This window comes from Microtus oregoni, unplaced genomic scaffold, assembly GCF_018167655.1.
Source record: "Microtus oregoni isolate MIOR12 unplaced genomic scaffold, Mior012 000011F_ref0000422, whole genome shotgun sequence".
Lineage (NCBI taxonomy): Eukaryota > Metazoa > Chordata > Mammalia > Rodentia > Cricetidae > Microtus > Microtus oregoni.
Genome location: NW_024543070.1, coordinates 50,975,098 through 50,996,491, shown reverse-complemented (window position 1 = coordinate 50,996,491; position 21,394 = coordinate 50,975,098). Strand labels below are relative to the sequence as shown.

General features: G+C 51.8%; 2 protein-coding genes across 2 annotated transcripts; one reads left to right on the top strand and one right to left on the bottom strand.

The window, feature by feature from the left end:
• Positions 1–34: 34 nt before the first annotated feature.
• Prelid1 (PRELI domain containing 1) lies at positions 35–3,157 on the top strand. The gene is made up of 5 exons (XM_041660602.1): positions 35–276; positions 852–1,077; positions 2,152–2,265; positions 2,344–2,422; positions 2,675–3,157. The coding sequence occupies exons 1-5, from the start codon at positions 185–187 to the stop codon at positions 2,812–2,814; spliced, it is 651 nt and encodes a 216-aa protein (XP_041516536.1). The 5' UTR covers positions 35–184; the 3' UTR covers positions 2,815–3,157.
• A 335-nt stretch (positions 3,158–3,492) lies between these two features.
• Mxd3 (MAX dimerization protein 3) lies at positions 3,493–7,345 on the bottom strand. Its single transcript, XM_041660515.1, has 6 exons — positions 7,191–7,345; positions 6,870–6,975; positions 6,240–6,269; positions 5,999–6,113; positions 3,915–4,098; positions 3,493–3,814 (listed from the first exon to the last, which is right to left on the bottom strand). The coding sequence occupies exons 1-6, from the start codon at positions 7,258–7,260 to the stop codon at positions 3,699–3,701; spliced, it is 621 nt and encodes a 206-aa protein (XP_041516449.1). The 5' UTR covers positions 7,261–7,345; the 3' UTR covers positions 3,493–3,698.
• Positions 7,346–21,394: the final 14,049 nt, after the last annotated feature.

The window sequence follows — 21,394 nt, the reverse complement described above, 5'->3', positions numbered from 1 at the left end:
ACGCAGCCGGCGCCGGAAGCGTCGCACAGTCTTATAGTCCCTCATGGCGGTCGTAGGGACTTGGGCGCGGCGCGGCGGTGACTGAGCTGCGAGCCTGGCGGGCGTGCGCCGAGCCACGTGCCTCCCACCCCCGGGCTCTTCACCCTGATGCTGCACGGGTGCTGAGCCCGTCCGGGTCGGGACGATGGTGAAGTATTTCCTGGGCCAGAGCGTGCTCCGAAGTTCCTGGGACCAAGTGTTCGCTGCCTTCTGGCAACGGTACCCGAATCCCTATAGGTACGTGGCGGTGGGTAGAGCGAATGGCCGTCCTTTCTCCATCTGAAGGTTGGAGTGAAGGCTGTCCTTGAGTATTGGAGCCGGGAAAGACAGGACAGCGAATCTGACGTGGTGTCTCGTACTGTGGCCACAGTTAGAGCACAAAGTCCTTGTTAAGATTAGGACCAGGCCAAGCCTGCAAGGTCCTCGAAGAAGACTGTCTACGCTATGGATTATATGAGGCTCTAGATTTTTATTTTGTGGTCTCAAGGTGTTGAGACTGGAAGAGGCGGGGGAAACAGGAGTTGAGTTACCTTGGGGTTTGGGAATCCTGGCGATGGCCTGCTCACCTGCCCGTGGCGCTCCCTAGTGGTACAAATCTTGGAGATTGGAAAAACGTCTGAAACCAGGTCAGGAAGGAGGAGGGGATTGGAATTTGCCCGGGGATCAGTTCTGTATACCCTTAACTTTGAACCCAGGTACAGATCACTTAGTAAGATTGCAGGAAGCCATGACCTGGAGGCTCCAAGCGGGAACCCGTAGACAGTTTATCAGGAGCAGACTTCTGAGAATAATCTTTACTTTAACCCCCGCAGCAAACATGTCTTAACGGAAGACATAGTACACCGGGAGGTGACCCCTGACCAGAAGCTTCTGTCTCGGAGACTCCTGACCAAGACCAATAGGATGCCACGTTGGGCGGAGCGACTTTTTCCTGCCAACGTTGCTCACTCGGTGTACATCCTGGAGGACTCTATTGTGGACCCACAGAACCAGACCATGACCACCTTCACCTGGAACATCAACCACGCCCGGCTGATGGTGAGACCTCCTTTGGTCCCTTAAAATAGTTGCCCTCCAGGTCTCAGGCAGTTGTGGGAACCCCTGTGGCCTGAAGCAGGTGTGGAATACTAATGAACAAAGTCTACAGCCTCTCTAGGCCTCTCCCTTGGCTCTCAGATGGTGGGGAAGACACCTCTTTTGAGAACTTGTTTCAAGTGCTGTGCACAGAACTCTAGGTTAGTGTATGACGTACATACATACAGGGTGGACTTTCAGGAGTGGTGCTGGGCAGAACGGGAGGTGGCGACCTGACGGATAACCAGCACAGTGGTGTGTTTGTGACTACTATCTTTGTGTTCTTCAGGAAGTTGCCACTCACTTTGATAATGAAAGCTGTGATTATCAAATGATGACTCTCTGTGTGTGTGTGTGTGTGTGTGTGTGTGTGTGTGTGTGTGAGAGAGAGAGAGCGCTCAAAGGGGAGAGTTCAGAATGTAGACTGGAAATACTGTGCATGGCTGAATCTATAGGCCCCAAGCAAAGCCCAGGATCAGGCTGGAATGCCAGCTCATCCCCAAGACTTTTTTTTCTTTTTCTTTTTTTTTTTTTTTTTTTTTTTTTTTTTTTTTTTTTTTTTTTTCCGCGACAAGGTTTCTCTGTAGCTTTGGTGCCTGTCCTGGAACTAGCTCTTGTAGACCAGGCTGGGCTCGAACTCACAGAGGTCTGCCTGCCTCTGCCTCCCGAGTGCTGGGATTAAAGGCATGCGCCACCACCGCCCGGCTAAAATTATTTATCTAAAATTATTGGTGTTTTGCCTGCATGCATGTCTGTGTGATGATGGCAGATCTCCTGGAACTGGAGTTACAGACAGTTGTGAACTGCCATGTGGGTGCTGGGAATTGAACTCAGGTCCTCTGGAAGAACAGCCAGTGTTCTTAACCACTAAGCCATTTCTCCAGCCCGACTATTAGAACATAGGGCAAGTACTCACCCAGTGTCGAGTGCAGGAGTGTGATGCTGGCTTGAGGCACAGTAGAGACAGGGTGTGAGTCTGTGCAAGTGCACAAAGCAATGGACACGCCTACAAGGTGCTCTCCTGGATTCCCTGTGCAGGTGGTGGAGGAACGATGTGTTTACTGTGTGAACTCTGACAACAGCGGCTGGACCGAAATCCGTCGGGAAGCCTGGGTCTCCTCCAGCTTATTTGGTGTCTCTCGAGCTGTCCAGGTAAGAGGTTTGGGAGCTGGGCCCCGCTGGGCGCTGGGTCACTGAGCAGCTCTCCCATGCTCCTTCTTCTTCTGCCAGGAATTTGGCCTTGCCCGGTTCAAAAGCAATGTGACCAAGACGATGAAGGGCTTTGAGTACATCTTGGCCAAGCTACAAGGTGAGAGCCCTGGACACTGCTTGGGGACTAAGGGACCCTTATTAGCAGTGGCTGGGATGATCCTACCTCAGCTTGACCAATGCCTTGGGCCAATCATTGCCCTGTTCTGAGCCTGAGGTTCTTGTGTGCCTGCAAGGGTGGGAGGGTCAAGAATCAGGACATTGACTCCATTCCTAAGAAGCCTTGGTTGGATGGGGATCAAGTGGGTCTTCTAGGCATCTTCTGAAGCCAGCCTCCTGTTGTTTGCCACAGGGGAGGCTCCTTCCAGAACACTCGTTGAGACAGCCAAAGAGGCCAAAGAAAAAGCAAAGGAGACGGCACTGGCAGCTACAGAGAAGGCCAAGGACCTGGCCAACAAGGCCGCCACCAAGCAGCAGCAGCAGCTCGTGTAGCTGCTCCCTTCCTCTCCCTTCTCACTGTACTTGATTATTAAAGATGCGCCTCCAGCCCTCTCTGCTGTCTGGGTGGTGGGTTCGGGTGGTGTCCTGGTCCGCATCTGCAGTATACCCGGCTCAGCATCTACTGAGCCCAGCCTCCTTTTACCCCATTGGGCAGAAAGGTGCAGTGACTTGCCCAGGGTCAGAAGCAGTACACAGGTGAAGCGGCGACACATGATAGACTGTGCGCTCCACGAGGGCAGGGCTCCTTGTTTTATTCTCTGATGTGTCCCAAGTACCCTGAACAATATTTAGCACATAACAGGCACTCAATAAACACGTGAATTGATTGGCCCCAGTTCTGGAGTCAGACAGCATTGGTTTGGAACCTGACCTCAGGCAGGTCGCCTCACTGCCTGGCACCTCCAGCAGCCTCCACCTGTCTTAGGTGTGTGCTGTCCAGCACATGACCATGTTTGGCAGCGACCGATCTGATTTCCTCTTTTCCAGTTGTGGCTGGGACTTCCTCCATCTCATCAGGCAGAACCATGGACAGGAACTTACGAAAGAGGATTTTAATGAGAATACTGTGCAGTATATGTGGGGCAGAGGCCTGGGGTTTTGCCCAGGAACAAGAAGTCTACAGGCTTCCTGTCCCTGGGCGCGGGGGGGGGGGGGGGGGGGGGGGGGGGGGGCAGCAAAGCAGAGCCAAGGGCTACATAAAATGCCCTGGGGGATGAGGAAGGTGTCCCAGGCTCAAGCTGTGCAGCAGAGTGCAGAGTCCTGTCCCCACACAAGGGTCTTTGTGGTCTCCCAACAAGTGGCTCTAAACAGACATTGGAACTTGTGTGGGGCTCCCCTGCCTGGCAGGCTCAGTCCAGAGAGAGAGGCAGCTGGCGTCATAGCCAGGTACCGGTGCTGTGTGAATAGCTGAGCCCCTGGCCAGCACTGAAGCTCTGAAGCAGCTCAGTCTCAGTTCCGAACACCAGGCTCTCCACATCCACCTCCACGTCCTCTGCAGAGAGAAACCCATCAGGAACCCCGCCCACATGCCACAGCTCAGTGCTGCCCAGAGAAACCCACCAGGAACCCCGCCCACATGCCACAGCACTCACCTTGGTCTGAGTCTGAGCGCTCAGAGGACAGAACTGAAGAGTCCAGGCTGTCTGCTCGCGGCCTGTCCCTCTCTCCACCCCGGGGCAGCCCCTGGAGCTGCTCCAACTGCTGCTGTAGGCTCTGCTGTTTACTGCGAAGCTTTTCCTTGAGCCGCTGGGCCTGCTGCTCCTGCTCCTCCAGCTTCTGCAGAATCCCAGGAGCAGGGACTCGGGTCAGCTGCCCAGGGACTGGCCTTTCTGTGGCCACCGGTACCTTTGTCTATGCCAGACAGGCAGCCACATAACCAACCTAAGCTAGTTTCATGTCCTTCAGGGCCATCTCCTGCCCATCTAAGTACAAAGATCTGTCTAGATGGCTGTGCTTGACAAGGTACCCCAATCTCAAATGCCTTTAGGGTCTTTTTTTTTTTAAAATATTTATTTATTTATTTATTATGTATACAATTTTCTGTCTGTGTGTATGCCTGAAGGCCAGAAGAGGGCGCCAGACCTCTTTACAGATGGTTGTGAGCCACCATGTGGTTGCTGGGAATCGAACTCGGGTCCTTTGGAAGAGCAGGCAATGCTCTTAACCACTGAGCCATCTCTCCAGCCCGCCTTTAGGGTCTTGTCACATAATAGGGTAAAATACAATGTCAGTACAAACTTGGAGACTGGTACCCTGACAGGCAAAACTCTGGCTAAAGGATATGGCCATGCCTAAGTTGCAGCCCATTGCTGCCCATAGTCACAGACCCAGCCAGCTCTTCCACTCTCCAAATTTTTTATGTCAAGTGTACTTTGAAGCACTGCCAACTACTTTTAAATTATTGGACTAGAGGCTACTAGTTCACTGGGCAAGCAGCTCGGTGGTAAGGTGCTTGCCTAGCACGTGCAAGGCCCTGGGTTCGGTCCTCCCATACAAATGATTTTCTGCTTTTTAAAACGAGAATAAACCAAAACACTCGAGACAAGGTACAGAAGGATGCGTGTCCTCACGTAGACTAAGATGTGGCATTGGATTACCACCAAGGCAGAGGAACCCTGGGAAGCTTGCAGGGTCCAGCTTTGTCTGTCTGTGGTAGGCAGTGAGAGAAGCCTAAGAAAGTCGTCATGAGGCTGTGGAGCCCAAAAAAGCAAGGCCTGCGTTAGACAGAGACTTGAGTTTCATAGGAAGTAGGTACTGAGACTGTCCTGCCACGGTTTCCAGCTGGAGATGAACCTCTGTAGGTCTACATACAGAGTAGAAAGGAGCCCGAGAGACACCAAGTCAGAGGGGAAGGAAGCCCAGGAGATGCTGCCCGGGGCTTGCCATGTGCCACTCAACACCTGAATAGCACGTTTCATCTACCTGAAGATGACGGCAAAGGAACTTCATGGGAGAACGCAGAGCCTATGTGACAACCAGAATAATGGAAGTGACAGTATGCACCTATGTGACAACAATCTGTCCCACAGCCAAGATTTGTTTGCTGATGGCACTGATTGCCATGGCCCTTGGCAAGAGCCTGACAGTGGTGCTTAATGAACTGCTGATAAGGCAGGACAGGCATTAGTCTTGTGGTCCTGAATCTGCCTCGGCTGCTGTGCCTCCAGTCTGGCAGTATCTGTTTTTTCTCATCAAAGGGGCCTGGAAGGCAGGGAAAACCCTCTTTTGTTTCCAAGGGAGCTTCTAAAATGCCCACATGGCTGGCACAGCCTGGGCCTTGGCATCTGCATACCCACTCTTGTCCACCAGGGGGCCTGCAATCCCACCTAAGTAGTGGCAAGGCCAGGTTGGACCAGCTAGCGGTTCACCTCTGTCCTTTGCTGAGAGAAGGCAGGGACCAGCCCTCTACAGGCAATGGATCACATGGCTCACGACAGTATTTTCAACAGGCATATACTCTGCAGAACTAAACAGCCAGGACCTAAGTGATACCATAACAAAAAGGACCTTTACAGGGCCTCAGAACAGCCCAGCTGTCTGCTTTCCTTCCCATTTGAGAGATTCGGAAACGGTTGTCTCACATCACACAGGATGGGGACAGGTCCCAAAGCTCCAGCCAGGCCCTCCACACCACACCGTCCCGTTCCGTCTAACGAGCACACTGGAGACACCTTACCTGGATATGCATCCTGGCCCGGCGCAGCAGGCTCAATGTGGTATATCGGGTACAGTCAACCCCCAGGGGCATCTGCTGCCTCAGCTGCTCCAGGCACCGCTTCAGCTGGGCTCTCCTGCAGGGAAAGAGTTCTGGAGGGCATTGCCAGCCCCACCTCACCGGCCAGAGGGATGGCAAGGGGGGAAAGGTCTGAGAGAAACGGTCCTTGGGACCTGGTTCTCAGGGCCAGATTGGAACTCACCTGCGTTTCTCCAGCTCATTGTGCACAGACCTGCCAATGCCAAGAGGAGAGGAAGTGAGGGGCAGTGGGTACTGTTCAAATCCTCAACCCCAGGTTATTGGGCAGCTCAAAATTCACTACAGATATCTGTGCCAAGTGAGCCTTTTTGTGACAACCCAGGCTCATCTAGGGCACCAAAATCCCAGGCTGTGACAGAGGAATCAGAGGCACATACACCGAAAGATACAGGACACCTGCCCGGGGTAGTTGTGGGGTCTCCCCTGACAGCCAGGTAAGAGGGGGTGACTGGACAGATGTGACATTGGATCCAAAAACAAGTCTGCCAGAGAAGCCAGTAGATGGGAAAACATTTAAAAGGAACGGCATATGCAAAAGGTCAGAAAAGCTGAAGCCTGTAGGGGAGAGAGTTCAGAAGTGTGAGTGGAAGGGGACTCAGAACTGTCTTGTTACAGTTCATGGCCACATCAAAGGTGCTTTAGGAGTCCGTGAGTGGGCGCGAGCGCGACACACACACAGAGGCAGATGGAGTAGGGTACCTGGCCCAGAAAGGCAAACAAGGAAGTGAGAAGAGGGTTAGATGGGCCAGCTGAGAACTAGCGCCCCTCCCCACACTGCCCCATCCCTGCTCACCGTCCACTGTTCAGCGCACCAGGAGCTTGCACGGGTCGCTTCCTCCTCTTGTAGACAGTGCCGGGGCTGTAGTGTGGACACAGGGACGCATAGCCATGCTCCGCCTCTGCCAGAGAGAGGACCCAGCCCGTCAGCCGGAGCCCCTGGCACGGCGTGATCAAGGAAAGGTTTTTGGCGCCAGGATCCTATCCCCAGTCACTCCCTGCCCTGACGCCCGCGCACTCCTGTGGATGTGCGGGCGGCAGGGCGCCAGCTGCCCTCGAGCCGTACTCTGTCCAAGTTGGGAGCCAACTCCTGCCCGCGCACGGGGTCTGTCCTCACCTCTCTCGCGCCTCTCCAGGAACTCCGCAGCCTGCAGCAGGACCTGGATGTTGCTGGCCACGGGTTCCATGTCGGCGACAGCCGCCGGCGAGCGGGAGGGCCGGGGATGCTGGCCCTGGCAGCCGCGGAACCACTTTTGTTTCAATGTAACTGACACGGTGCCACAAACACAGGGCCCGCCCCGCCCCCGGCCGCCCCGCCCCGACCCCGCCCCTGGGAACTGCGGCCGCCCCGCCCTGCCCCGCCCGTCCCACCTCTTCCCGCCCAGTCTGTCCCGGTCCACGGCTCCAACGCCTGGTGACAAGCGCTCGGCCGGGTCGGACAGCCTGGACACCGGGTGCTGCGAGCTGCCCACACTCCTGCCACCCGCAGTCGCGCGGGTCCGGGTTGCACGTGCGCGCGGGCGCGGCCGCATCCTCGGGGCGGGCCGCGAGCCTCCGAGCCGGGGTTGGCTGGCGCGCGGCCCCGCCCTCTCCCGCCGCTGGGCCCCGGCTCGGGCGGGAAAAGCCGCAGGTTTCAAATTTGAAAACCCGAACGATGAGGGCGGGGGCGAGAGGAGAGGGATGGCGATGCGCACGCGCCTGCGGAGGGGCGCGGGCGCAGGACACGGTCAGTCCCGCATCTGCCCCTCGTGGGTCCTCAGCTTCCACCATTTGAGTGGAATGAAAATCTCTCCGGTTTCTCCTGTCATATGCAGAGAAGCGAATGTCATCGTGAGTACGTCGGTAGGTAACAGCTTCCCAAACCAGGGCACGAAACACACCGTCTGGCCCTGGGTTCTGGAGTGACGGAACCGGGCTCCTCTCCCGTCACTGCTAAGTGTGGACAACTCGGGGACCCTGAGACAGCGTTGCGGAGGGGTCAGAGCTAATGCCTATGTAGTGCCCAGAAAGCAAGCAGCCATCTCTCGTTAGAGCAGTTGCAACCAGACAGCCCGCCCCTGGGAGGACCTTCTAGAACAAGACTGCTATGCTTGTGGTGAAGGCTCCTGGAGCAGTACCACCAGGGGTGGCCACACCTATAAGTCAGGAAGGGTGGGGCATTCTGAGAGTCTGCTAGAACAGAGAGGGAAACTATGAAATGGTCTAGGGAAACACAGGCCCCTTCCAAAGAGGCGCTCTTAAAAGTCTGCCAGAGAAATCAACTGTTAGCTAAGAATTGCCGTGCTGTGTAAGAGTTTGTACTCTGAAAGAAAACCATTTTAGCTATGAAAATAGACACCTTGAGGGCTTCCCGGACATGGGACAGGTGGATGGCCCCTAAAACTCCCATCAGCAGTCAACGTTGTAAAGCTTAAGGATGAATTCCTTCCGGAAGAGAGTGAGGAGGCTATTAACACAGGGTCTCATGTCCAACAACCTAGCTTCAAACTCTCTATGTAACCAGAGATGATGACCTGCTGATACTCCCTCCCGAACACTGGGGTTACAGACGAGCACCATATAGCCAATCCCTTTCTAATTTCATTTGTCTACAGCACACACACAGTGCAGGCACAAACCTCATCACACATCTGGTGCTCAGGTGGTCTGAGCAGAATGGACACGGAACGGCTCTCCCAGAGAAGTTCCAGCAGAGGGAAGTAAGACTGGCACTGAATAGGAACTAAGCGGCCACTTCATCCTGGGAGCTGTGGGGAACAGCATGGCCGAACGGTGGTGGAGGTCAGCCTGGCCTGAGGCCTCCCATGGGTGTGGGTCAGGGCCACCAGCCAGCACTAGGTAGGTAAAACACTTCAAGGGCAAGGTGCTGGGAGGCCCCCATAAGAAAATGCTGCAGCAAGTACTTTGCAGGCCATGAACCGACAGAACTCTCAGTATTGTGATCGTCAGCAGAAAGAGCCTCTGTCCCTCAATCCCCTGTGTCCTGTGCTACCCAGGGGCATCCATGGCCCTGTCAGTCACAGGAAGTGGGGAGGGCTTACCTTGTTGCAGTTTGTCAGGTTCTAGAGTCCAGGATGGACTTGTGCCTTGGGTGAGATAGAAGACAGGGATTCCCAAGGAAGGCTGCCTCCATCTCATCCTATAGATAGTTGAGGGGATGATCCTGCTGCTCCACCCCAGAACCCCGCACTATCCTCTCTGTGGGTGGGGGAGCTGGCGATCAGGGTGTGGGAACCTGGCTGAGCGGCTGAACTCCCTCCCAGCCGTCCCTTACTGTGGAATAGCCTTCCTTAGCCTAAGCAATGCCCTGCTGAAGCCTGTGGTGAGTCCAAGAGCTGACTGTGCCCCTGCTGCTGCCGCCTCGGCAGATCCTGCCCTTGTTTCCCTGCTCTACCAGCTGTGCTCAGATGCCTGGTCCTCCAGGAAGGGTCCAGGCCTCCCTCCTTCCATGCATCCTCTAAAAACACCAGCATCCCTTGGGTCAGCTCTTCTACCAGAGGAAAATAGTACTGAGAAAAGCAAGAAGCCATGCTGGTGGGACAGTAGCACCCAGCTAGAGTCCACTGGGAATGTCACCCCAGGCTATCAGGGTGGCACAGCACAGTGACACTTGATGTGGCTTCTTACCTCTTTCAAGTGGACTTTTTTTTTTATCCGAGACAGGGTTTCTCTGTAGCTTTGGAGCCTGTCCTGGAACTCACACTCTAGACCAGGCTGGCCTCGAACTCTCAGAGATCTGCCTGCCTCTGCCTCCCGAGTGCGAGTGCTGGGATTAAAGGTGTGTGGCACCACTGCCCGGTTTATTATTATTCTTTTAATATATATGGGCATTTTGCCAGCATGCATGTGTGCCTGGTGCCCTGGCGGCCAGAAGAGTCGGAGTCCCTGGAACTAGAGATACAGATGGTTGTAAACCACCATATGGGTGCTGGGAATCTAACCTAGATCAGATTCTGGAAGAGCACCCAGTGCCCTTAACTGCTGCTCCATCTCTCCAGCCCCCCTCAAGTGACCTTTAGGTGATTCCTTTAGGAAATATGTATCTTTGGATTATCACAGTCTACCTTGGATTAATATGGCTCAATATGCATGTGTGCATCCTTCCGTTGGCTTCCTACCAGCCTTCTCCCGACACTGTTACATCTTATTTCTACACGTCACACTTCCTAAATCACACTGTAACACTGACTGTGTACACGCATGTGCATGTGCTGGGGATTGAACCTGGCACCTCACATATTCTTAGATGTGAGCTGACACAATGAGCCAAACCAATAGCTTGAAATATCAAGAGTAACTGGGGTGCTAGCGCACGCCTTTAATCCCAGCACTTGGGAGGCAGAGGCAGACTGGTCTCTGAGTTCAAGGCCAGCCTGGTCTACAAAGCAAAGTTCAGGACAGCCAGAGAACAAAGGAACCCTGTCTCAAAAAACCAAAATGAATGAAGAGCAAGAATAACCAGTGTTTCCTGCTGGGGGTGGAACTTAGTTTAGAGCATTTGTCTAGCATGTGTGAGGCCAGGAGTTCCATCTGCAACACTGCAAAAACAACAGCAAGAACTCTTTCCTGTCTCATCCCATATTTCCCATCTCCAGCACCTTAGCCCTTCCTGCCTGACGTCACTGCCCCCAGCCTGGGATGCTCTCCTTGGCATTTAGTGCCTCCATCAGACTGGCCTGTGGCAAAGGCTGCAAAGCATTTTCTTGATTGCCAATTGCTGTAAGAGGGTCCAGCCCGCTGCAGGCAGTACCATCCCTTAGCAGGGGTGCCTGGGCTGTGTAAGAAAGACAGCTGAGCAAGCCATGGAGAGCAAGCCAGTAAGCTATGTTCCTCCATGGTCCTGCCCTGTCTTCCCTCAGTTGTGACTGTAACCAATGAGGTGACCGCAACCCCCTTCACCTTCCAAGTTGCTGTTGGTCAGAGCATTTATCACAGCAACAGGAATGCAAACTGGGTCATTACTATACTGTATTGTTTAGGGGGAAATAGGAAGGAAAAGTCCATGTGCCCGTGCAGGTGCAGCCTCAGTAGGCCTAACTACCTACAGCACTATCGGCAGTATGTCGGATGCAGAGATGCGGAATCCAGAGATAGGGATGGAGAACCAGAACAGAGGTTGTCTTAGCCCTGCAGATTTTTAGATGTATTTGTTTTATGTGTGAGAGTGTTTGCCTGCATGTATGTATGCATGTGTACCGTGTGTGTCTGGTGCCTGCAGAGGTCAGAAGAGGGGGTCTTACCTCCTGGGCCTGGAGTTACACGTAGTCGTGAACCACCACGTGGGTGCTGGGAACTGAACCCAGGCCCTTCTCTCCAGTCCCCAGATCATTCCCCCGCTCCATGCTCACCATCTTCCCCTAGCTCCTTCATGAAATTTCTTCCCTAACCACTAATCAAAGTTCAAGTGTTTCCCAAAAACCATGCTGCAGTCCTAACTCCGAACAGCAGCTGCTCGGAGCTTTGGAAATGGGGCCGGTGTAGAACTAGAGCAGTCATTGTAGCGTGGTTGCATATGATTGGTTTCTTCATCAAAACAGGAAGTCTGGAGACAAACACTTATGCAGGAAGATGGATACGTGACCGCGGGGTCAGAGGCTGCATCAGTGTGTCTGCAAGCCAAGGGACTGCTAAGACTGGAGAATCTGCAGAAGCTAGAAGGGAAAGTCACGCTCTAGGTAAAGGGCAGGGTGTGGCCCAGCCTCCCCGTGGGACAGCAACACAGGGGCTCTTTGGGCACACCAAGCTTACCGTGCTTGGCTACTGCAATTCGCAACAAATGCAGCAATTCCTAACAATTATTTCCCCCGGTTTTCCCATTAGGCTGTGGGTTTGATAGTGAAACAGTTTTTTCCTTGTTTTAAAAGTGTGTGTGTGTGTGTGTGTGTGTGTGTGTGTGTGTGTGTATACAGGCATGGGGGGTGCCATAGCAACGTCTGGAATTCAAAGGACAACTTCCCTCCTCCCTCATAGGATCTGTGTGAATGAGAGTCGGGGGACACAGGTAGAAAAGGAAAGTGAAAATGAGCCTCCTACTTTGGAGGCAGAGACAGGCAAATCTCTGTGAGTTCGAGGCCAGCCTGGCTGGTCTACAGAGCAAGTGCCAGGACAGGCTCCAAAGCTCTAAACCCTACAAGCCTCCCCAAAAAAAGAAAAAAGAAAAAGAAAATGGGCCTCCTGTGGCATTGGCTTCTTGTTCAGGAACACATTGCTACGGAGAGGCATCAAGAAGGCATGGGCGGGTCTCTAAAGAGGACCAGCAGCAGAAAGGGGAGAGCCCAGGAGCCCTTCACACGCCTGTCATTACAAACAGGTAAAGTCGCTTTCACAGCTCAGTCTCCAGCTGTTTGTGCCTGCCCGGGGAGGAGGTCAGTGACCTCACCCGAGATGACCAGCAGCAACCAGTTACATTTCTGGAGGTCTCTCATGTGAAACCCGAGAAGACCTCAACTCGAAGTCATATCTCAGACTACAGATGGTGCGAAGGGACTTGGAAGTGGCCTTGACCCATCCAGCACACCGAAGGCTCCTTCTGAGCAAGGGGACCTTCCATATTTCCACCACAGAACCCGCAGTCAGCCCTTGGCTCCACGGGGAGTAAGCACTGGGCCTAGAAGAACCGGGTGCCCGGATGCCTTCTGGCAGGAGGGAGTTCTCCAGGATCAGGGCAGGCTGAGGCCACTAGTCCTAAGCTCCTAAGCTAGAGATGGGGCAAATTGGACCCCACAAGACGATCATCTTCCTGGGGAGGAAGCATGACAGAGGGCAGAGTCTCCACTATAGACCTGGAAAAGGTCAGTGGGAAAAGTCATTCTGCTCTATAGTTCCCTTGCCCCACAGCCAGCTCTTAGGCCCTAAGTACAGGCTGAGCGAATTAGCCTAAGTGAATTGCCGAGTATGGGCACCTGGGTGTGGGCTGTGTGGGAAGGGGAAGCTTACTCAGCTTGCTTAGCATTTTCTTGAGCCGCTCTAGACTGTAGGCGAAGCCTGAAGCAGTCTGGCGGTTTTCTGGTGCAGAGGAGAAAAGGGAACTCCTAGCTCACTTTGCCTTTGAGAGAGGACCTGCCTGAAACTCAAGTGGAGCCAGTGTGGCGTCTGAAGGGGAATGGCCCCCACAGGCTCATCTAGTTGAACGCTAGGTGGCAGAGAATTAGGAGGCGTGGCCTTGGAGGCGTATTGGGGGCGGGAAGTTTTGAGGTTTTAAAACCCCAGTCTGCTTGTTGGGCTTCATACTTGTGGGTCAAGATGAGAGCTCTTAGCTGCTGCTTCCGGCACCATGCCTGCCTGCTGCACTGCTTCCCGCCATGGCGGTCACGGACTGTAGATTTCTGAAACTCTAAGCTCCCAGGTACTGATTAAAGACGCGTGCTCTGTGCCACCACGCCTGGCAGTACATTTTCTCTGTGAGTCGCCTTGGCCTTGGTGTCTTTTCACAATAGGAAGGTAAGCAAGACAGGCAGCTTCGGAGAGCTGGGGAAGGGTGTGGTGCCCTGATGTCTGGAGCAAGTCGGGAACCCATGTGGTCCTTGCTCATCCTTGGCGCTTTCTAGAGTCTCTGTGGATGACTGGCACAAGGCATTGCCACTGTATGTGACCTTGGCTACTGTAGGTGACCTTGGCGGGAGGAGGCCAGAGTGGCAGACAGTGGAGCGTCTCCCTTAGCTGGATCATTGGGCGGATGACCACTCTGACCTTACAAGTGTCCCCTCCACAGACACGTCCTTTTTCCAACACAGGCTCCCCCACATGTCCCTGCTGCGTGTGCAAACGTCTCTGCTGGCCTTGCAAAGGACAGTGGGCTCTGGAGGTCCCCAAGCGATGGGGAGAGGGGGAGAAAACACCAAAGAGCCTTCGCTGTGGAGTTCTGGGCGGAAGGCTTGCTGAAGCCCAGGGTACTGACTGCAGCAGTTAGGCACCGAGGAAGTGGGGGCTCTGCTTCTGTGTCAGAGTTTCGTGTATTAACTGGGTGGTTTGTTTGTTTGTTTGTTTTTGGGACAGTATTTCACTATGTAACCCTGACTGGCCTGGAACTTAAAAGAAGCCTGCCTTCCTGCGCCTCTTCATGTACTACCAACTATGTTGGCCTAGCTACTGGATTCTAAAGGAAGCTTCAGTCTTCCCAGCCTTGTGCCTCTGTCACAGTGGTTCTCAATCTTCCTAATGCTGCAACCCTTTAATTCAGTTCCTCATGTTGTGGAACCTTAAGATTATTTTTATTGCTGCCTCATAACTAATTTTGCTACTGTTATAGATTGTAATGTAAATATCTGTTTTCCAATAGTTTTAGGTGACCCCTGTGGAAGAGTCATTCAGTCCCCAAAGAGGTCGAACCCACAGGTTGAGAATGACTGCTCCACCAAGAAGATGGCTGGGGCTAGGAGAGTCACGTCAGTTTGCAGGAGTAGCCCAGGGCCACGTGCTAAACAGGCTTCTGCCAGTAATAGCTACAGGCAAGGGAGAGCCAGCCTGCTTGGGTGGGAGGCTGGAAACACACACACACACTCACTCACACACCCATCTTAATGCCCACTCTTTCTGCCTGGCATCTGCAGCCCCATTTTTCTCTAGTTTCTATGCTGTACAGACAGGCTGAGGAAAAAAGCATTCTGGATTATGGGCGCCCGTGGTAAATTACCCTCCATGTTTTGTGAATTATGGGTGCATGAGATAAATTACCCTCCACAGTCCGTGGATTATGGGTGCATGCAGTAAATTACTCTCCCTGTGCAGTTATTATTACTCTTGCTTATAGATTATGAATTTGAGGGCAAGGGTCAAAGGGAAGGAACATTTACTCTAAAAGTGGTTTGGTTTGGTTTGGTTTTTCCAAGACAGGGTTTCTCTGTGTAGCCTTGGCTGTTCTGGAACTTGCTCTGTAGACCAGGTTGACTTCAAACTCATAGCAGTCCACCGGCCTCTGTCTCCAGAGTTCTGGGACTAAAGGCGTGCACCACCACCACCCGGCAGTTTTTGTTTTGTCTTGCTTTTGAATGTTGGATCCTATAAGACTGGGAATTCACTAAGGCCACAGGGTATTAAAGAGCCACACAGAGCAAATATACGGAACAGGCCTGTCCTCTTTCGGGTTGTGAGGAAGGATAGAATAAAATACCCGCATTGGTTAAAAAAAAAATACTCTGGAAGGTGTCCAGTACATCTTTTTTTAAGTTTTATTATTTTATGTAAATGGTGTTTTGCCTGCATGGATGTCCTTCTACTATGTGCACACCTGGTGCCCAAGGAGGTCCGAGAGGGTGTTGGGTGCCCTAAAACTGGAGTTCAGGTGTTGTGGGCTACTATGGAAGTGCTGGGACCCAACCCAGGTCTTTTGGAAGAGCAGTCTGTACTGTTAGCTGCTGAGCCATCTCTCCACCCCACACCCACCCCTATGTCTTCTTCTGTCTTCAGTTGGGTGGATAAACACAAAGGCTCCCCTAGACTGTGTCCTTAACCCTTGAGATCGCTTGGATCCTTTTTCTGCACATGAGCCTGGCTTAACCAGAAGATTAAAAAAGTGGCCTCTAGTGGGAAAGGCTGTGTAGCTTCTTAATAGTGACAGGGTAGACACTCCACATCCACACTTGGGAGCTGATACTCCTGTGGGCTGAGGGCTGGGCGGAGGGTCGGTAGGCTGCTACAGGTTCCTGCGGTTCCTGAGTGCGCCACAATGTCTGCCAGGTGCTGTGAATAAACCACGCACTTTCAGAACAGCTCCCAGACGCAGCAGGGGCAGGGTTGGCTGTGGGAGAAGCTGCTCACTTCTGTAAGAGGGGAGAGCCAAAAAGGCTCAAGAGCCAGGGCCCTGGCACCAAACTGTCCCCAATGCTGCTTCACCACCTCAGACACCTTTAATGTGCCCCTGGCCTTGCTATCTTTGGCAGGGAGTGCTACAGACGGGACAAACTGGTTCCAAGATTCCTCCACTGTTACCACTTGGCCTTCTCCGAGACTGGGCAAACTCAGACCCTTCGAATCTTTTTGTTTTTGGAGACAGAGTAATTCTTAGAATCTTAAACAATCAAAAAAAAAAAAACCCAGTTTTCTTTTGTCTGGGGACCCAGCCCCAGTTTGCCCTGGGTGTTTCCCTTGCAGGAGATGGTGAGGGAATTCAGGCCCACCTATGTTCACAACCTGTCTAGAGGAGCCTGAAGGAAAAATAGGGAATTGAGTTTTCCAAATTGCTTCCATTTGTGTACACACACAAACAGGATTGTGGGTCCTGGCGTCCAAGTAGTTTGTCACCCCAAGTTTAGGCTGGGAGAGTCTCCAGTGAGATGGGGAAAGGCAGCTGCTTCTGTGGGCCTGATCCTCCGTAATGATGGCTGCTCTCTGTGTGTCACCGTGAGGTTTGGAGACTCTCAAAGACGAGTTTCAGTCCCCATTCCCTATGCGTGATGAGACCCATCCAGACACATCCATGCACTTTGTGTCCAGCCCTCTGTCAAGAGCGAGTCTGTCCGGTTTTGCAGAGGAACAAACGCCTTATATGTGTGCACTAAATCGTCCTGTGCTGTTTGAGTCCCTGAGATGCTGGCTCGGAAGGTTCCGGGATTTGGCTCTCACACTTCAGATCCAAGCATGTTTGTCTCAAAATGTCCTCCAAAGTCCCCTTTCCTGAGCTGGCTCTCAGCTCTGTGACAGGGAGAAAGGAAAGCAAAACAGCCAAAGAGTATAGGAAATCATTTATTTCATAGTCTAAAGCTCTGTTATGGTGGTCTCTACGCACAGCACGAAGACTGTTGTGCTTTCTATAAGGGGTTTACTGGAAACCTACCAAGCCCCTAGTCTAAAGGTGCATACAGGTAGTGTTTATTACGTATGCAGTTGCGGTTCGATTTGTTTTATTAAGGGGCTGTTACACCACACTTCTCAGACAAGCATCACACCAGCTGTGCCAACCTGCGGACAATCATCACAGCTGGGCTTCTTGATCATTGACTTGATGCTATTTTGTCTCATAAGATAGCTGGGTGTCTTTCCAGAATGGAAAGGAAAGCTGAGGAGCTTAAGCAATGTCTATAAGATAGGCAAAAGGTCCAACTTTGACTTACTGATGTCAAAACTCTGCTTAAATCAGTGGTCTTGGCTGGGCAATGGTGGCGCATGCCATTAATCCCAGCACTCGGAGCGGAGGGTGGGGGTGTGGGGGTGGTAAGGTGGAGCAGGAGAGGCAGAAGAAGCAGGTAGATCTCTGAGGTCATGGCCAGCTTGGTCTAGAGGTAATTCCAGGACAGGCCCCAAAGCTACGTAGAGAAACCCTGTCTCAGAAAAAAAACAAAAATAAAACAAAACAAAAAAATCAATGGAGTTTCTGGTCTAGTCTCTAACAACTATAAAGACTGACAACAAAAATGGCTGTCTAATCCAAGTTTAAGTGTTTGGTTCTTTCCCAAACCTTATCTAAATATTACACAGTAGTTAAAAGAAACAGACTGGTGTAACTGCCCTTCCGGGTGTTGAGTAACCATATTTGAAGGTTATGCTGGTGTGGTCAGACAGACTGAAAGAGAAGGGTGTTTTCCTTCTTGCCCTCTAAGATCAACCAGATCCCAGGGATGTGGGGCTTCTCTCAAAGTGTTTTTAGCTGTCAAAATCATTTGTTCTCTTGTCAGGGAGGCCATAGAGACCCCATTCAGTGAGCTCTAATGTTCAATTCCCTGCACCCACATGGCAGGTCACAACTGTCTGTAACTCCAGTTCCAGAGGATTGACTCCCTCACAAAGACATGTAGGTCAGACACCAACGCACATGCATACACAAACACACACAAACACAACACACACTTGTTTTTTGAGACAGGGTTTCTCTAGTTTTGGAGCCTGTCCTGGAACTAGCTCTTTAGACCAGGCTGGCCTCAAACTCACAGAGGTCTGCCTGTCTCTGCCTCCTAAGTGCTAGGATTAAAGGCTTACATGTTCATGACCATTGCCAGACTTATAATTTTTTTTTAAAGGACCAACACAGAGAAAGTATTGCCTCAAGATTCCAACTGAAGCCATAGTGTCAAGTAAGGCCTTTGGCTCGTCATCACACAGATGGGACAACCGGTAAAAAGGAAGGGAATCAAAGCCCAAGTGACTCCTGAGAACAAGATCCTCAGTTGGCCTTGACAGTTTTGTTTTTTAAGTGATAAATCTAACCACTTAGAAGGTCTTAAATACCTAACAGGTAAGTATACCAAAGGCTAAAAGGATTAGTGTTTCTTTTAGCTGTCTCCAGGATCACACTCCTGGACCTCAGGCTTAAATCCATGAGCTGCTGTGTGGACAGCTGCTTCTGACTAATGATTTGATAACATTGCTCAGATGTAGGACCTCACGAGCTTGCCTCAGTTCAACATTGCGGTGCCTGCCTGCAGCCAGAAAGGACAGGCCTGCTGTGGTTTCATGGGTAAACTTCTCTCCATCCTTCTCTAGCTGTCTGGAAGGGGCTCCCTGAGTCCAGTCACTACAGAAGTTACCAACATGCCTGAAAGTAGAAACCAGTGCTGGAGGCCAAAATGACCTTCAGAGACTGGAAGAGGGAGGGGGTCGAACTGATAAGGCTAAACAAATCACAATCAGTCTTAGCCCGACCTCTAGAAGGCTCTTGATAAAAGGCCCAACTATGGCAATGCCAAGTCACACGCCTGGGGGTAATACCGAAGGAGAAAGGTACAAGCTGAGCTCTGAACAGACCCAATGGAGGACTTCAAGAAACAGGCATTTAGGCCCTGGATGAGTAGCATCCCGTTATCTTCCTGACTATCCCATCTGACTGGATTTTGTTCTGCTGATTGCTGCTGTCTGACTTTTCTGGGAATGGCCACTCTACACTGAACTATATTGTGGTGGCCCCTGCATTCTCTTGCCTTTAGCCCCTCTGCTTCTGCAGATGCCACCCAGGTGGATACTGCCTACTGGAGTTTTTTAAACCACAGCCATGTGAATCAGCCTCAGCACCCCACATCATATGTATTCCCTCTCTTGGACTGATACAGCTAGACTCCACCCCTTCTCAGTAAGAAGCAGCTAGAGCTGTCATCACCGAGAGCAGGCCATTATTACTTTATAGTCAAATTTCTTCTCTCTCCATCTCTAGAAGGCATCCAGGAAGGCCCTCATGGCAAGCCTGTGATGGTGGCTTCTTGTTCTTGGAAGATATTGTGAGACAAAATAGCCAGGAAAGCGCTGGGGTAGGTGTCTAAACTGGACCAATAGGGGAAGGAGAGGACTCGGGTGTCCAGTGAAACACCTAAGCCAAAGTCACCCAACCCAAAGGCATAAAGCTGTTGCCTGGATTCTCACTTTCTCCACAGCCTGGTCTTCGATCTCCCCTGATGTTCAGGGTCCTGTGTCCCGAGCCACCATGATCTGCAGCTACGTGACACCTTCTGTGTGGACTCGGGTCATGAGGCTTGTCTAAGAAGAGCCTTTAACCAAACTGTGTGCTTCTCAGGTGCAGGCCAGGGTGGATGGGGCTAGAGGTGTGGGTTGGAGGCAGAAGCTAGGCTGTTTTCAGCCATAACAGAACTCACAACTCACGCTAGTTTGAACAAATAGAGGTTTTATTTCCTTCTCCCTCACACACACACACACAAACCCCGGCAGTTGACTGTCTAAAGCTTGAGCCCCCACCCCCACCCCCCGCCGACAGGTGTGTGCTTATCCCAGCCTTCAGTCACGGGAGTTTCTGTATCCTCAGGAAGATGAGAGGACCTGCAAGCCAATGTTCTTGGCTGTCCTGAGCCACACGGTTCGCATGACCTCCCTTGCTGGAAGGAAGCTGGGAAGAGAAATATCCCAACTGATGAACAGAGAAAGGAACAGTGGGTGTCTGGGCGCCAGCCATGGGTGCTGGAGGATGAGTGAGTCAGAAAGGCTCTGCCACAACTGGGTGGAGAGAGCAGGGACGATGACGTCAGGACTGCGCAAGTCCCGCGTCAACAAAGTGCACATTTTTAAAGGCTGAAGTTAAAAACCTTTAGGAAAATCATCTTTGGAAAAGATTAATACCATGTAACTGCAGACAGACTGTGATCAAATGACGTCATTAACAAAGGAGAAAGCCTTGAGAGTGGGAAGGAGCCTCTGCAAAGCATCTAGCCAGGACACTGAAAACAAGGATCCCTGAACATCAGCAAGAGAGTCAGAAGTAAAGAAAGCATCGGAGGAAGCACACGGTGACCCTCGGCCTGATGCGGAAAAGCACACAACAAAACTCTCACAGTTCGGCTGCCAGGTGCTAAGGAGTGGGCAGAAGGGAAAAAAACGCCATCCGCTTTGGAAAGCAATGTGGCCCCAGCTAGCAAAACTGGAAATGTATACAAGCTACAGGCCCACACTTCTCGTGATGTGTGCAAACACGGTCCAAGAACATCTGAAGCAGCACTGCATCTAAGAGCAAGGCCTGGAAGCCACCCAACCGTCCTGGGCAGGGCAAGAGATGTGGCCACACCCACCAGCGGGACAGCCAGGAAGCAGCCTGGGTATCAGGGCCAGAGGCACTTCAACAGTACAGAGCTTGAAGAGCTAAGGACTGCATTCAAATACTAACGTTTTAAAATACAACACAACAAAATTTAACAACCATCTCTGGGGTGGAGGGGACAGTGGGGCCACATGTGTTAACAGGTTATTTCCCCACATTACACAATAATCCCAAGGGTATATATATATATATATATATATATATATATATATATATATATATATGCTTAAATGTCAAATGATGAAGTAACTCAATTTTTAGGAACATATGTCAAAATACTAACTGTGGAATCTTATTCCTGTGTGAAAATACAGCTCTGGGTATGAACTTAGAAACAATTTTCATAAAGATGCAGGTGGAGAACCCACCAGGAAGGACCAATACAATGCAAGGATGGATGGAGAGCCCACTGTAAGGACCAGTATGATGCAGAAATGCATGGAGACCCCACCTGGAAGAGCCGGTACGATGCAGGGGTAGATGGAGACCCACTGGCAGGTAAAACAGACCTACAAGATCACTTTAAGGCTGGTACCAAGTCTGGGATCCATACCCCACAAGATTCCCTAGCCAGTTATGCAGAGATCAGAGGACAACTTTGGGGTGATCTTCAGGGATGCCATGTGCCTTCCTTGGCATGGAAGTCACAAATTGTCCAGGGAATCCCAGAGACCATCAGCCTTCAGTTTTGTGATGACAGGACTGTATTTGCCACACCAAGAAATTTTCTGTGGGTGTTGGGGTTCAAACTCATGCTTGCAAAGCAAGTCTTTTATTGACCGAGTCATTTCCCCAACTCTGCAGTGGGCTCTTTAGTTGTGCAGGTGGCTCTAAAATGCAGAGGTAAATCTTTT